The sequence below is a fragment of the Cryptomeria japonica genome, chromosome 5 (genome assembly GCF_030272615.1).
Source record: "Cryptomeria japonica chromosome 5, Sugi_1.0, whole genome shotgun sequence".
Lineage (NCBI taxonomy): Eukaryota > Viridiplantae > Streptophyta > Pinopsida > Cupressales > Cupressaceae > Cryptomeria > Cryptomeria japonica.
The window spans coordinates 311,746,804-311,764,045 of record NC_081409.1 but is presented as its reverse complement, the minus strand read 5'-3'; the positions used below and the strand labels follow the sequence as shown (position 1 = coordinate 311,764,045).

General features: G+C 37.0%; 2 protein-coding genes across 2 annotated transcripts in view; one reads left to right on the top strand and one right to left on the bottom strand.

The window, feature by feature from the left end:
• The window catches only part of LOC131062826 (uncharacterized), a 115,889-nt gene that overhangs the window by 27,114 nt on the left and 71,533 nt on the right, over positions 1 to 17,242 (bottom strand). The window lies entirely within an intron of this gene.
• On the top strand, positions 11,538 to 14,274 carry LOC131048261 (uncharacterized). The gene is made up of 3 exons (XM_057982152.1): positions 11,538 to 12,858; positions 12,974 to 13,672; positions 13,764 to 14,274. Exons 1-3 carry the CDS (start codon positions 11,701 to 11,703, stop codon positions 14,142 to 14,144), a joined length of 2,238 nt encoding a protein of 745 aa, XP_057838135.1. The 5' UTR covers positions 11,538 to 11,700; the 3' UTR covers positions 14,145 to 14,274.

The window sequence follows — 17,242 nt, the reverse complement described above, 5'->3', positions numbered from 1 at the left end:
CCTTGGTGAAAAGTCACCTCTCGCATATATAATGAGATATGTGATCTCAATCAATAAGGATAATAACAATGGAATACAATTGCAGATTGACATACCAGGATGCTCAGGGGAGACAATTGTCAATTGTCTATAGTTGGGAGGGCAAATCATTGCCTGTGGTTAAACGAGCATTTAAAAACAACAATTTTCTAAGGGTTTCTTTGCTGAAATCTGGCTAAAATTGAAGGATTGTATTTGGAAAAAGTAACTAGACTATGATATTATGGTTTTTTATTGCCATAATTGTTAGGGTATGTGCCATTTGGCAAACATGCGCACAAGGATTAAGCATAAAACTTTTGGTCATGCTTTCCTAGTGGAAGGATACTAAACAACACCATTTATTAGTTCATGGTGCCTTGGTTGGGGTTCCTTAGGAGCCCTCTTTGGATCCTTCAGTTCTTCCTTAGATGTGGTGCCTAGTGTTCCTTTGGATTGCCCCTATTCAAAATGTCTAGTGGCTATTTCAGGTGGTTTGCGTTCCACGGATGTTTTGCTTTCATCCCATTTGTCTTCCAAGGTTGTGTCACATTCACCACCTCAAAATGAGGTTCCATTGGGTTGAGTAACTGCCTAAGTGTGATTGATGCCCTTGAAGCAGATGTTTGGAGGATGTGTAGACTTGGGTTTCATACAAGAAATCTTTATCTAGAAAGGCTTCATCTCAGATGGTTCTCTATCTCATAAGAAAATTTGGATGGTTAGCTAGTTGTATGCTGATTAATGTCTTGTTTGAGAAAAACTCTGGTTTTGTTTCTGTTCAAGTTCTCATTTGGAACTTAATGCTCCTCTTTGTTTTTTGTAGCTTGTTGTTTGGCTTGGATTAGTCTGTTAGCTTCTTGCTATTTTGGCCAAATTTGGCTGTTTATTTTGTCTCTTTAACATTTTCAAGGGTGAGGATCAAAATAGACTCCCCCATTCATCAATAAAAAAAAACAATCTTTACTTGAACTAATATACAAATGGCCTGCAGCATGTCGATAAAGTTCAATTAATCCTTTAAGCAAGAAAGCTACATACGTATTTTGGAAAACTCAAAATTAAGTATCAAAGAAATATTACTTCCAAGAAAGTAGTAAACGCAGCTCTTAAGACTATTCAAGCAAAATACTATATTAGGCAACACCTAAATAACTGACTCCAAAGTTTATTACCCTAAAATGGCTTATACCAAAATGTTACCAATCATCCATCCTCAAAAACTGCATTCAGTGATAAAATATTCAAAAAAATTGACATAGTAATATGTTATTGCTTAGATAAAAGCATACGCAATATGTTGGCAGGAATAAATCGATTTGTATTTATATCCATATAGGTAGACTATAAGGTCTCCTAAAATTACTGGTCTTCCTTCGTAATGAGTACTATCATGGAGCACAACCAATGATGAAACCAATCAAAAAACAGTTTCTCTTAACATTCATAATCATTCTCTTGGAAGGAGTCAGGCTCCTTAATTTCAGTTTTCACCTAGCTAGTCATATATGAAACAATAAATGGTAAGCATATTCTGTGAAATAAAAACACAACATAACAGAAAAAATTAAGATAACTGGAAGCATGTTTAACAGATTTCAACATGAAATAGCCATAATGAGTTTTTGTCTAATTGTGCAGCAACAATACAATAGATTTATAAACACAAACTAAATAAAGACCTATAAAGACGTTTTCTGCTTTTCAAGAAAATCTACTAGTAAACAAATTTAAATTAGTTAAATAAAATGTCTTGAAGAAGTATGCAGATCCCAAGTAACAAGAAGAAGAGAAAATGATGCCAAAAATGATCATTGTTTACCATGTATAAAGTCTAGTATGGCTACTTTCCTAGCTGGTCAACTACGCTCACTTTCCTAGGTTGACTAAAAATAGGGGCGGTTGGAAATGTCAACATATTGCTACAATGATATGACGTATACATGATGATGACATGTTGATGCTACAATGTCAAACCTTGCATTATGGTTTGCATTGTTATTTTATAATTTGAGTGAGAAATTTGGACCTCTGGTTCCACAAACTTTGGTCAATAACTATGAAGATACAATAGATACAAAAGATAACTTCAGGATTTATAGTAGGTCCTATGATATTCCTGGGCTATAACAAATAAGTTTTTAAAACCATGCAAGTTTATCTTTTCCCTTAACCAATCTATTAAAGAACGTTCCTTCAAACAAACAAGATCATGGCTTTCCAAAAATTGTTGAAAATGGAATATGATGCATCTGGACAGGTTATTGAATCTGTGCTTTTAATGTTTATCCCTATTATTTCAAAAAGTTGTAATAGATGAAAAGGAATAATCCAAATCCATTATTGAAAAGAAAAAAATGCAACATGTCAATCCCAAAATCTGTTAGGCACAGACTTCAAAGTTAAAAAGTGATCATAACAACATGAAATATATGCAGATTGTAGAGCAACATAAAGATGAGGTAATTATGGCCACAGATACCCTGTGAAGAACAAACCAGAATATACATGGGAAGCACGTCATACTTCCAGCCTGCAGAACAGAATGGCAACAAGATCCTTATTTACAGCAATTCACATATTTTGCCAAATGGTCAAGAGGGTCAAGGACGTTTTGCATAGAGAAACAACATTATTTTGGAGGAGGACCGTCTCTACATATATCTCAATTCAAAATTCAAGTATAAATTTTTCATGAAGCTCACTCTGTTCCCACAGCAGGACCCTTGGGGTTCCTCAAGACCTGAAATCAAACAATGCGAACTTCCTTTTGGCAGAGACTACAAAAGATGCTCTATTATTTGCAATGCAATATGAAATTTGACATAGAAAAAGAGAAATAGTCAAAAATCCAATATTAATTCCACTACTGCCCATATGTGATGAACCCATGAAATGGGGCCACCTGGCCTGGACAGCAGTGCTGTCTGCCAACTGTGCACTCTTGTCCTTTAGCAGAAATAACAGATTTTGTTTTGGTGTGACAACCGATCAGATTTTGTTTTGTTTTGTTTTTGTGTCTTCTACCGACATCTTGGAGGGGGCCAAATCAGATTTACTTTCTCTTACAGGACAAACCACCCTAGGATTTCTCTTTGGAAACTATGTGCCAACTATGTGCCAACTGTCTGCCACTATTTGTAAACTGGAAACTTCTACCAACTTCATCTGACTCGCTGCTAATTGTGATTTGCCTCCTTGATGGATTGAGCTTCAAACATCTCCTCTAGTGGATCAAAGATAATCTCAGGTGACCTTTCTTCTTCAAGTATAGTCTCGGGAGGTCGAAGTTGATGATGGATCATATCACTCCCAGTAACTTGCTTATCTAGAAAAAATTTTGGCAGTGATTCCATTTGTGTTTCCTCTGCAAAATCTTTCAATGCTTCCTCAAATAGCATAATGGTGATAAAATCTTCAAGCGCCCCTTTGAATTGTTCTTCATACCTGGGCTCACTTATGATAATTTGTAGCTCTTCACTCAATATCTCAACTTGATTGTCTTCTTCAATGAGGCCATTTGAAACCTCCTCCAATTCAATCTCAAGGATTTCCTTTTGTAGCATAAGTGAGAATTCTTCAAGGAATGAGTCGTCCTCTTCTTTGATTGTTTGTTCAACTCCTGGATCTTCCTTTATTACTGCTGGGGTATCTTCAACTGATTCTTCAACTTTTGTTTCATGGTATTCTTTTTCAGGTGCAAGGCATGGCGAGCTATCCATTGTAATACATTGATCATCAGGTGCATTGGTATCGTCAACGTACACTTGATCCTTCTCACATTCAGATGCTGAAGCAATGTCTTGTTCATAGGTTCTCCTAAATTCGGCTGCGAGATGTGCACCCCAAGATCCATTCATGATACATTCTTCCTCGGACAAAATTGGCATTCCAAACTGGTTTCTGACTTGATTGATAGCCATTTCACATACTGAGCAAGTAAATTCCGAGTGAGGTGAGTTGTGAATTCTACACCACAATGGTAGCAATATGTTTTCCAAACGCATTTCACCATTCAAAATGAGTTGACTCTCAATCATCCACATGAAGCTTAGAAGAGGATCCTTAGTCTCTGGGACACTGAAGTTGCCTTCTTCCGTTTCTGGCCTTGGGACATCCCAAAAGAAGATTTTTCCTTGCGCTGCCGATTCCATCCTTGATAAGTACTTCAAGCAATGCATCTCATCATGTTCCTCTGTCTCATGAACTCGACACTGCCCTTGTCTTGCAAACTCGGACAATCTGCGTGGATAAAGTTGTGTATCTAACCTCCACCAAAGTTCAGGAAAATCAACTTGTTGCTCCTCGTGAAACTGTTGTTGCTCCATTGAGAAATCTTTCTTTTTTGATTTTTTGATTTTTTGATTTTTTTTTTTGGATTTTCTATTTTTCACTTTTTTTTTTATTTTCTATTTTTCACTTTTTTTTTTGATTTTCTATTTTTCACTTTTTTTGGATTTTCTGGAATAAGAGAGATCTTGAATATCTCAGATTCAACTTGAACGTTCAACTGGTTCCAGCTTGGTTCCTTCTTGCGTAAGTCCAACTGACGATCCAGCGATCACCTTCCTTCTTTGTTTGAGAAAAAACTTTCCACTGATCTTCCTTGGATTCAAGAGTTCGTGTTCACTGTCAGGCGCTCCTCAGGATCTGACGTTCAAATGCTCGCCCTCCTTCTAGCGCCAATTCTGTTGACGTGTATTTTGTACACAATCATACACAGAATAAAATACCTAAGGGTATCTTATCCTCTCTTGAGAAAATAGTCTCTAACTGCTGAAGATTCGCGTAAAGGATCAGTTAGGTAGACTCCAAGGTTCTTTTAGTGGGGTCTCCACGTGTGGACAAGCTCCAGTGGTATGATGTGATTTGCTGGAATCACAAGGGGACTTACATTGAACTTCCGATCTGCTTTGCTGGACACAGGCTCTAACTAAAAAAAATGGAAAAAGGATAAGGGCGAAGAGAGGATCTAATCTTAATACGAAGAATGTAGGAGCAATGACTTGATTTTTGGTGAAACTCTAACTAGATCTTGTTTTGACATCAATGGAACATCTACACAAGACTAGTGCGATCTTCTAAGGGAGCTTTATGATGTTCAAATCATCACCGCAGGCATAGATACCATCCAAGTTGATGCATATCAATGAAGAGGCGACAAATTGAAATTGAGCTTAAGCTGAACGATTCCAGTCGACTACACAAGGCAAGTTTGCAATCAACAAACTGCTAGTAGTATGGATGTACGAATTCCACCATCAATCAATCACATTCCCTCCATTCATTTAATCATCTACCATCTAAGATTGAAGACTCAACAAGAAACCATGCAAATTGCAAGAAAAACGACATATTTCACCATTACTTCAATGAAAATGGAGTTTGTTTACAATCAATGGCAACAATTTCTTGCCTTGTCCTCCTATTCTACTCTCTATCTACTAACTACTTTCAACTATTTACAACTCTCTCTAATCCTCTAAAATTCCACCTTTACAAAATGAAATGCCTGGGCTTATATAGTGCCCACAATACAATTTGATGGCTTAGATCAATTCAAGATCAATGGCCAAGATTTTACAATGAAAACCCTAATTAGGGTTTGTTACAACCATTACATAACATTTAATGCTTGACCAATGATAAAATTGTATTGCTTGGACACATGTCCCTTTTAGAAAAATCGACCAATGGATAGCCGGGGTAGGTACATCGGAGTTTGTGCCACCTTCCATGAGTTAAGTACATTGAATCTGGACATGCTGAGATGGACTTCACTGATTGGAGAAATGATGACTAGGACGCCACCTCATCTGACACTTGAAGCTTGCTAGATATTCAATTTGATGTCGTTGAGAGGCTATCTTTAATTAACTCTTGTTCTAACTCCTTTTGTCCTTGATGTGCAGGATGACGATGTACCTCGCCTTGGAATGCTGGATTGAAAGAGGTCGCCCATGTCTTGGCTTGATCGTCCTGGCGAAGACCGTCCTTGATCCGGCTTGATTTTCCTTGAAGAGACCTCCATTTGATGCCTACACAACATTTCAAAATTAGTACCATGATTTTGCAATACATAACATAAATTAGAGAGCAATTTTTTAGGAAACTTAATGATAAGTCCTTTATTAATCATTTCCTAAAAAAGACTGAGCTAAGGAAAAACAAAATAACAAAATTAAGGCAATGACAATCAAAATTCGAAATTAAAACAAGAGATCTTGCCATACCTTACTTGAGAGCTTAACTCTAAAATGCAAAATGAATAAAATTCGCCTAGGCGAAATTTGAAATAAGATGGTCTTGATGTGATCTTCAAAAGAACGTTCCTCTTATCAACTTCGCCACCCTTCAAGTCTTGGACGTGATTTCCTCTTCAAGTTAGCAATTTCGCCATCTTTGATATGTCTTTGACGTCCTAGGCAACTTCGCTCAAATGGAAACTTCAAGTTCGCCTCTCCTTTGGATAGTAGTTTCGCACCACCTTTGATTGAATTCGCTCCTCTTCTTGAATGATAATTTCGCCCTTCCTTTGTATGAAATTCGCTCCTCTTTTGCCTTCTCCAAGTTGCATATGAGAGATGATAAATGATGATGTGAAAATGAAATAAACACCTTCCTTTATAGGCGCTCACCTTCATATTGACCTTAGGCCGACTTTTTGCAAAATATAGCAATTAAAACGATTTTTAAATAAATAATAAAGGCCGACCTTGACAAAATAAACCCAAGCGCTCCCTTTTGATTTTTATTAAATTAATAATTAATTATTAAATGCCTTTATTTTTAATTAATAAATTTCGATTTTTTACAAAGGCAAAAAATAATTAATAAATACATACCATGCGCTATTTAAATGCTTTTAATTAAATATCGATTTTTTTCTAGCATTTAAATAAATTTAAAAAATGTTTGTTTAGCGCCCAAAAATGAAAAAGTGGGAAGATACGTACCTCATCGCCCTAGTCCCTGACTGAGGGACAGGAGCGATTTTGCTCTTGTGGGCCTCATTTTACTTCATCACCTTCGAAAATTATATTCAACGGATTCGCAATGCCTCCTTTCATTCATTCATGCCTTGAGATCGGTTGAAATTTGGCGAGAAAATCATCTACAACAAAAATCGCTCTGGTCCCTTCCTGAGGGACAGGAGCGAACTTAAGCATTTTATTGTTTTGATCAAGTCTGGATGCTCTATCATTTCGTCCTTCACCATGCCTTTGATGTCTCGATTCGTCCGAACAAGGTCAGGAATGGCTCAACTAATCATTTTCGCTCTGGTCCCTTGGTGAGGGACACGAGCGATTCACCTTGGTCCCTTGGAGAGGGACAGGAGCGCTTTTCGCTCTGGACCCTTGGAGAAGGACACGAGCGAAATTTGACTTTTCGCACTCTCAATGAGGACAATTTCAATGGAATATAACATTTAAGTATAAGTGACATTTCCTTCTATGTTTCTTCTTTCTTATACTTTAAGTTATATTCCATATATACTTTCAGGATGTTTGAGAGTGGTTTCAGACCTCCAGGAGTTATATTGCAAAATCTAGTTTTTGGAGGTTTTTTCAGTTTCCAGACTTAGTCAAATTTCAGGGTCAGGACATTCCAGACTTAGCCAAATTTCAGGATCAGGAACTCACTCAAGCCGGACTTGGTTATCCATGTGATCTCCCCGACAGCACTTCAAGTTATATTCATTTGATAAAATGTACCTCTTTGGACCTTTTCACATCGTCAAGACGTTAAAATCTTGCAAGGACAAAGCAAAATTGGATTTGTAGCTCCGGTCCTTCACTGAGGGACAGGAGCGATTTAGGCAATTAGCACTGTTATGGACGTCCCAAAAATCTTCAATTTATATTCAACGCATTTATCTCATGTTTTTCCTTGTTTTTGAACGTAAACTTGCCTTGACCTTTGTCTGGATTTTGCATAATGAAGGAAATCGCTCTGGTCCCTGGGAGGGGGACGAGAGCTACAAGGTACCTCGCCCTGGTCCCTTGGAGAGGGACAGGAGCGATTTGGTCAATATAGGTCATTCTCCTTCGTTTTTGCACCTCAAATTATATTCATTTGGCAAAGCATCTTCCTTTGGACGTCCTCAAATCATTAAGTCATCAAAATCTTGCAAGGACAAGGCGAAATTGAATTTGTAGCTCCGGTCCTTCACTGAGGGACAGGAGCGATCTTTCCCCTGGAGGCATTTCTGTGCTCATGAAAATCTTCAATTTATATTCAATGGAAAGATCTCGTCGTTCTCCATTATTTCAAACGTAAAATTTGTCTGGACTCTGCAGGGACGATGAGATATTTGAAATTGAGCTCCCGTCCTTCACTGAGGGACAGGAGCGATTTTGCTCCTACAGGCCAAAATAACAAGATTTTTCACATTTTAACACTGCACGAGGCGAAAACAAATCAATTCCAATGCCCAGGATCAAAATTCAAAAAAGTCAAAATTTGGTCAAAAATATTCAATTGGACAAAAATTCACATTTCATCTTCAACACTTAGACAAATTTAAGCTCTGCATCAACATTCCAATTGAAAATTAGACCATTCTGGCAAATTCATTGCATTCAAAATTTGCATTCTAGAAAAGGAAATTCAAAAAGCTCCCAAAACCTGACTGGATTTTGGTCCGAAAAGACGGTAATTAAAACCCTAAGGCTTGACCCTAAATCCAGACAATTAACAAACTAACAAAACCCTAAAAAAAAAAGCAAAGCGAAAACGAGCAAAACAAGCAAAAAACATGGGTCCCCATTTGCAATGGGGCGATGTGTGAAAACGTCACAACAGGAAGGAACCCCCGAGAGATCACCATTGCTGCTGTGTGTTGCTGTTCGAGCTCTATATGGTCTTGAGACGAAACCCTCAAGAGTTATCCTCTACTGTGTGTTGCTGTTTGAATTCTATATTGAGTTCTGTGTAATCTGAAAGCTTAAATTGCTATTGTAAAGAAAATTCTATGTCAGTTCAATAACAAATATATTCCTGAATTTGCAGTTACTGGTTCAGAATAACACAGTTTTAGATCATACAAACCTTAAGGTCTTTATACCATAACCAATGAAAGATGGAGAATATTTTTGTAAGTTTTGTCCAGGGGCTCACAAACTCAAAAATGAAGGATGCAATTCTTGTATTTGATAGAATGCCCAAATATATACACTTTCGCAAGACACTCAAAGATGCTAAGGCAGAAACTCTGGGAAAGAAAACAATAAGCAGAGCTAGTAAAACAAGAAGGGCAAAGTCTTATGGGAACGAGCAATCAACCCAGAATAGATAATGCTTAGGAAAAGGCTAAATCTACAAAGACAAAATGAAAATTCTGACATGAAATATGAAGGGATTGAATGACTCCTATTAAGCAAATATTTTTCCCTAGAAAATTCAAGATTCGTAGGCCAGATGTAGATTTTGTGCAAGAAACTAAAAGTCATTTACAGAACACTGAAAATTGGGGTAGACGGGGCTGGCAAGATATTCAATGGAAAGTAGTTAAAGCTGAAGGGAACTCTGGATATCAATCATGCTCTCAAACCCTGGAACCATCAGCTGCTTGATTGTTGATAACTGACAAGCAGAGGAATTGGATAAGTAATATAAATTATCTTGTTGAAGACTGTTGACACAGTGTTGCCAATTTATATGCTCCTAATGTGAGAATGACAGGAAAAAAATGTGAGGACATTGAACAACTTCAGACCTAGTCATGGAGAGACTACTGAAAGGGGAGGTGGATTGTCTCTGTGAGTAACCTTTTCAATCACTTTCTCACCAAGAAATCTCTCTGGGATATGGAACTGACTGAAGCCAGCTTCATTTGGAACAACAGAAGCACCAGACAGAAAAGAATCATTGAGTGATTTGATGGATTTGTCCTGAGATGATTTGTGGCTTGACAATAACTGGAATATAGAGATAAAATCATAAAAGTGCTGAAATACAGTGGCTTGGATCACTGGCCTGAATCCCTGGAAGTCATTAAAGCCACAGGACCATGGGTGCCATTTAAGTTCAAGAATATGTAGCTCCAACCACCTGACTATAGACAAAAGCTGACCAGTGGTAAAAAGTATCTGCCAATATGCAAAGCTCTAGAATGTACCTTCTTGTTCAGAAGCTATGGATCATTTAGTAGAAAACCAAAATTGGAATATGGGGCTGTTTCGCAACCTCTTCCAAAGAAAACAGATGTTGGAAAGATATAAGCAGCATAAAACATCAAATTCCAGATGATGGTACTGATCAGTTTCTGTTAGAAAAAGAGAAAGGGGCTAGCAAGGAACTTGACCAATTTCTCCAGTCGAAAGAGACATTCAGGAAACAAATATCCAGAATTGCATAGCTTAAGAAAGAAGATAAGATGTACGTCTTCTACAAAATTGCAATAGTAAACTTTAAGGTCAATAGAATCAGATTGATAGTCCATCCAGATGGTAACGTCAGGAGACTCTCTTGCAAATATAAACAGAGGCAGTAAACTTTGACAAAAGGCTGTTTCATGAACAAGACATGGCCCAAGAGGAAGCCAAAGGAATCTCCTCAGGAACATACCAACTCTTATTAATAATAACTAAGTTACCGGTACTTCCCATTTTGCCCACGAATCCGGATGCGGTGCGTATCGGATTCGGATTCGCCCCGGAATCCCTGTGGATTCGGACAGGGTACCGATTTTTTCCCCCTGAAACGTATCCGATATTTGACTCACGAATCCCGACGCATCCGGTGTAGACGTGGCGATTCCATACGGTTTTTTTGACGAATCCGCATCATTCGCAAATTTCGAGGGGTTTTTCCACGGGTCGAATATGTCGTTTAACATTTAAAACCCTAAAGCAAAGGCAAAAATAAAAACTCGTGAAAACCGAAAAAACGCGAAATTTTGAAACCATATCGCGCGACGGCACAGGGGTTTGAGGACGCGCGATGGCACAGTGGTGAAAGAAGGCACGCAGACACAAAGGAAGCGCCACGGGCCACGGCAGGAGGCAACGGCACAGAGGACGCCCGCGACGACGGCGGGAGGCGCCACGGCAGGAGGGCGAAGGCACAGAGCAGGCGCGCGACGACGGCGGGAGGCGCCACGGCGGGAGGGCTTCGGGATCAGGTATGATATTAATTTTTTTATTATAGTGTGCTATATTTTATTAAATTTTATTATAGTTAAAAAAATAATTAAAATTTATTAGTTTGTTAAATTTTAATATTTATTATAGTTTTTTTTTTTTTTAATAGTTTGCTAATTAAAATTTATTAGTTTGTTAAATTTTAATATTTATAATAATTTTTTTTAAAAACTACTCATTTTTAAAATATTAAAAATAATAATAATTTAATAATAGGTATATTTTTTAAAAACTATATTAGTTTGTTATATTTTTAAATATTTTAATTTAATAATTAAAATTTATTAATTTGTTAAATTTTAATATTTATAATTAATTTTTTTTAAAAACTACTCATTTTTAAAATATTAAAAATAATAATAATTTAATAATAGGTATATTTTTTAAAAACCTAATAACTTTCATAATTATAATAATTTCACTTTTATTTTAAATAAATTATTAAATTTAATTTTATTATTTATATATTTAACATTTATAATCTATTGTTTAATATTAAATATTAATATTTTTTTTTTAATTTGTTGTAGAAATCATAATGGCAACGACTACTAGCTCTACTCCTCAAAGCTCTACTCCTCAACGGACTTTCAAAACTGACCCAAATTCACCTTTATGGAAATATGTCAAAATAATAGACCAAGTAAAAGGTGGTGGAACATTTTTATGGATATGCAACTTCTGTAGTACGAAAAAAACTAGCTCCTACAGTCGTGTCAAAGCCCATTTTTGTGCCATTCCCCAACAAGGAATCAAACCATGTCTAGGAAAGAATGGAAATGGGATGTCACCTCAAGAAATAGCAGGATATATTAGAGAGCAAGAGGAAGCAGATGCAAGAGTTGGTCGTGCCTCAAACCATCCTTTGTTGACAAGAAGAGGAAGTAAATCAAAGAGGCCCCCTACTTCTCCATCTTATAGCGATTTTCCTGATATCGTGGTAGAGAGCCACCCATTCTTGGACCCAATTAGTGAAGAACCTGTTATTGTGAAGAGAAGCAAGGGACCATTAGAGAGAGCATTTAAGAATGATGCTAGAGAGATTGCAGATCAATCCGTTGGAAGATGTCTATATGCAAACGGTTTGTCATTTAATGTGGTACGATCACCATATTGGCAGGATATGTTGAAAAAGGTAAATGAGGCTCCACAAGGGTACATAGGGCCAGGTTATGAGAAGGTGCGTAGCACCTTACTAGCAAAGGAGGTAAAAAACATAGACAATGCATTGGCTCCCATTAGAAATTCATGGAAACAAACAGGGGTGTCCATCATTTCAGATGGATGGAAGGATACCAAAAATCGGCCATTAATTAATGTAATTGCAGTGTGCCCTAAAGGGGCAATGTTTCTGAAAGCTGTGGATTGTGAAGGACAGGTGAAGGATGCACAATTTATTGCTAACATCCTTATACAATGCATTCAAGATGTGGGACCTCAAAATGTTGTCCAAGTAATAACGGATAATGCAAAGAATTGTAGAGCTGCAGGTATGTTGATTGAGACACGGTTTGAACACATATTTTGGACACCTTGTGCTGTCCACTCTCTCAACCTCATGCTACAAAAGATAGGCAGGAAAATAGATTGGATCAAACAAATTTATGTTGAGGCTGAAGAGATCCAAATGTTCATCACAAACCATAACATGTCACAGGCCATTTTCAGATCATTTTCACAGTTGGAGTTGCTAAAGGTAATTGAAACACTTCAATTTTTAAAATCTACATTTCACTTTGATGGTTACTTAATTTTTTTTTTTTTATCATGTCTTCTTTGTATTCTAATTTTTATTTTTAATTTTTGAATAGGTTGCCGAGACCCGATTTGCATCCAACACAATCGTCTTGAGGCGACTTGTGAAGGTGCGACAGCCACTTGCTAGCATGGTAATTAGTCAAAGTTGGTCCCTATGGAGGCAATCCAATACTGAAAGGGCAGCAAATGTAAAGCGCATGATCCTAGATGACACTTGGTGGGATCGAGTGGAATATCTTTTGAGTTTCACTGAGCCCATCATGAGTATGATCCGTTATACTGACATGGATCACCCATGTTTGGGAGAGGTATATGATGGCATTGACTCGATGATTGAGAAAATGAAAGCCATCATCAATGCAAAAGAGCAAGATCCCGAAGAAACTTTCTTCAAAGAGGTTCAATCAATTTGTGTTGAGCGGTGGAACAAAATGACCACCCCACTACATCTTCTTGCATTTGCATTGACTCCCAAATTTTATAGTGATGAAATGCTTGCTAAGCCATCAAGGGTACCACCATATAGAGATTCAGAAGTCAGTGAAGGGTGTAGGACAGCACTTACTAAACTCTTCCCAGATTCTGAAATGGAGGATTTAATGACAAGTGAGTTTGCTGATTTTGTAGCCTCCAATGGTCAAAGTGTTTCCGCTCTCCGTGACAAGTATAAAAAGGATTCTCATGCTTGGTGGTACCTCAATGGCCATACATCACCAAACCTTCAAACTCTTGCAATCAAAGTTTTATCGCAAGTAAGTTTCTTAATTTTTATTGCTCTCTAAATTTAGATTTTTTACTATTTTATAATTGTCACCCTCTCACTTTGTGTCAATTATTCAATAGGTTGCTAGTTCCTCTTCATCTGAGCGAAATTGGAGCACATACTCCTTTATCCACTCAGTGAAACGCAACCGACTGGCAGCAAGTAAGGCAGAAGAGCTCGTTTATGTGCATTCAAACTTGCGCCTTCTTACTCATAAACAAAATGAGTATAAGGATGGGAGCACAAAGTTTTGGGATGTAGATCCAGAGCGAACTGATTTGGATTTTTCAGCTGCCACACAATCTTTACTTTCTGGGGAGTCTGATAGCCAATGTGCTGCTAGTGCAAGTGGCAGTGAGGCTGCATGTGGTTCCAGTACTCTACCTACATCATCTAATGTCAATGATGATGTTGATCTTGATCTTCCTAGTGACCCATATGATGCTATTGCTGATTATTAGTTGTGTCATTTTATTGTTGAACGGTTGAGCCAGTGAACAATGAATTCGATATCTATCATAACATTCAAAGTTTGTAATTTTGTTATAGACTTATAGTTATATCAATATGAATCATATATGATAGTTCCAAGTTTTGTTTAGCATATGGATGATATGTGGGATTCTAAATTTAATTTTTGTTTCTACTTATTAGAGTGTATATATGTATATATTTATGATTTTTACATTTTTTTGTACGGACGTACCCATACGTACCCAGGCCCCCCCTAAAAAAAATGCCGTACCAGCGTACCGTACCCACGTACCCGTACCCGTACCCGTACCCGTACCGGCAACTTAGAATAATAATAACAAATAGTTCCTGAGAGCACTAATCTTAAAGAACGAGACCAGTTGAGATAGGACTCCAGAACCTGATGGTTTCCTGAATAGAAGTTTCTGACATTTCTGCGATGTTCAGGAACAAGAAGTTTGTAATGCTGTTGAAGAATCAAGGAGGTAAAGGCAGATCATAAATGAACACTACATTTTTTACTCTCATCCCTATAAGCAAGGACAGAAGGTATTTTAATTCTTTCTGACTTATCTTCTTGTGTAACCCCACCTATAACTTAATTCCAAAATGATTATTTATAGGCTTAATCCCATGTCAGGTACAATCATTTCTGATGAAGGTAGGTTTGTGGAAGGCTGTCAAATTATGGGCAGAATTCTGTTACTAAACCAAATTATCCATTGCACAGTTAAGAGTAAATGGTCAGACATGATTCTTCAGCTTGATGTGGCAAAAGCTTATGACAGGATAAATTGAATTTTTTTAAATTAAATTGTTCAACAAGTTAGGTTTTGCCCCAGTTGAAGAACTTTGCTCATGAATGGACAAGTTGTCATAAGTTCTTGGTCCTTTTAAAAGTATCCTAACAGACTTTATTTTCAGCAGAATAAGTTTTGCGAAGCTAAAACCTCTCTTCGCTCATTCATCTATTACTTCTAGAAAGGTACAGGGGAAAACCTTTTGTGTTGAAAGGTAAGGATCTCACCAAGGGCTTACCAATCAACGAAAGTTTCCTTAACACATCTCCAATTCGTGGACGATGTGGCCTTGTCTGGCAACCCAAGAGTTCGGCAAGCTAGAAAACTCAAGGCTATCGTCAAAGAATATGAGCTCAACACAGAACAATTACTAAACATTTATTAAATCAGAAATTATTTTTCAATGTAGACAGTAGCAAGTCCAAATCTGCAACAAAGTGAGCACTGTAAGGGCTTCCCTCCCTATAAAGTATCTTGGAATTCCCCTTTTCAGTAAAGAATTAAATATAATGTAAGGACGGGACTGATTCACCGCTAAAGTATGAAGGCTGGAAGGATAGAGGGGGGAATCATTATTGTAAATTGGCAGCCAGAAAACCTCAAATGATCAAATCTGTCCTCCAAGCCTTCCCAATCAGTTTTATGTCAATCGTTCAGGTTCCTTGAAATACTAATAACTATATTGTAATTATCCAAAATAGAATTTTGTGATGGGAAAATTTAATTCCCTTTGATTGCTTGGGAAAATAGTCCTCAACAAGCAACCAGAGCTGAAATAAGAAACCTCAAGCTCACGAACCAAGCATTGAGAACCAACACTCTGGAGAATATATAAAGATAGAAATATGTTGTGAATTACGACACTTAGATATGTATAAATAGACAAATGCACCCAGACAAAAATTTTAATGTGGATAATTGGCCAGATGGGTTGGAGAAAATTTACATAATAGTGTCAAAATCTAATGTATACTTCTCTAATAGGATTGAAGAATGCCATCAATTCCTTTCATCGCTTGTATAAATGTTGCTCATGCTAAACAAGCAACTAGAGCTGGAATAAGAGACTGATAACAGCAATATCAATATATAAATAAATCATGACAGCTGTAGTATAACAGCACAATAAACTTCAATAAAGTAGTATAAACTATAAACTATAAAACAACAATAAAATTAATCATGAGATCCATAACAAAGGTTTGGTTTGAGGGACAGCAATGATAAGCTGCACAAGGTGTTAGATGTAAGAAAAACCAACAACAGTGGAGGTGCAAGGGAAAAATTGATGCAGAAATGGAAAAAAATGCATTTATATGGCAAAATTCTGCTGTTATACTAGTGTTGTAGGGGACAGCTAGGTATCACCAAACGGTCTGGGGACGTTTCATCCGTTTCCAACAGATTTCCAGATAGGGGTGACAGCAAGGAGACATCCCCTTGACATCCCACTGTCCCCAAAATGGCCGGGAGCTGGGATGGCCAATTCCAGGGCCGGGAATGCATCCCGTGTAACCTTGGTGAAATATGATCATATTGCGATTTTCTCTTCTAATGGAAAGAAAGTTAAGAATTGTTAATCTGTGGATGTAGCTAACATTGGGTGAATCACATTAAATGTGTGTTATTTTTGGCTTTGTTATTCTGTATTATATTTAATATTGTTTATTGCGATAGTCTACCTAAACTGTAGCAATTAGCACATATTTATCTATGAGTGGCCTCAATACATCATTCATAAATCTCATAAAAAATAGCCAGTGCATTACATGACCCAAAGGAAGAGCTAATCATTCATACAAACCTCATTTTGTCTTGTATGTTGTCTTCCATAGGCATTTCATGCAAACTTTATGGTAGCAAGATTTAAGATCCAACTTTTTGAAATAGTAAGACTGTAAACATTGGTCAAAAAAGTCATCAATCCTTAGGATTAGCTAGCTGTTCTTGATCTTGGCCATATTTATGTTATATAGTTAATGCACTTATTCCAATAACTGTCATTCTTTTAAACCATGAGTATAGGAGACCAACATGATGAAGTAACTGGACAAATGACTCCTTGTAACAAGAACTCCTAAAGTCGTCTCTTTACTTATATCACTCTCTCAAAGTGATTGCCTATACAAAATAATATTTGGTACAGTAGATTCAACAAGCAAATAATCAAAACCCTATTGGAGCTTGGAACACTTCATCTAAAGAATGTAAAAACTCATCCAAGTCTTCTAAACCTTTGTTAGCATAATCAAACTTAAAATATCTATTCAATCCTTTTGTATATC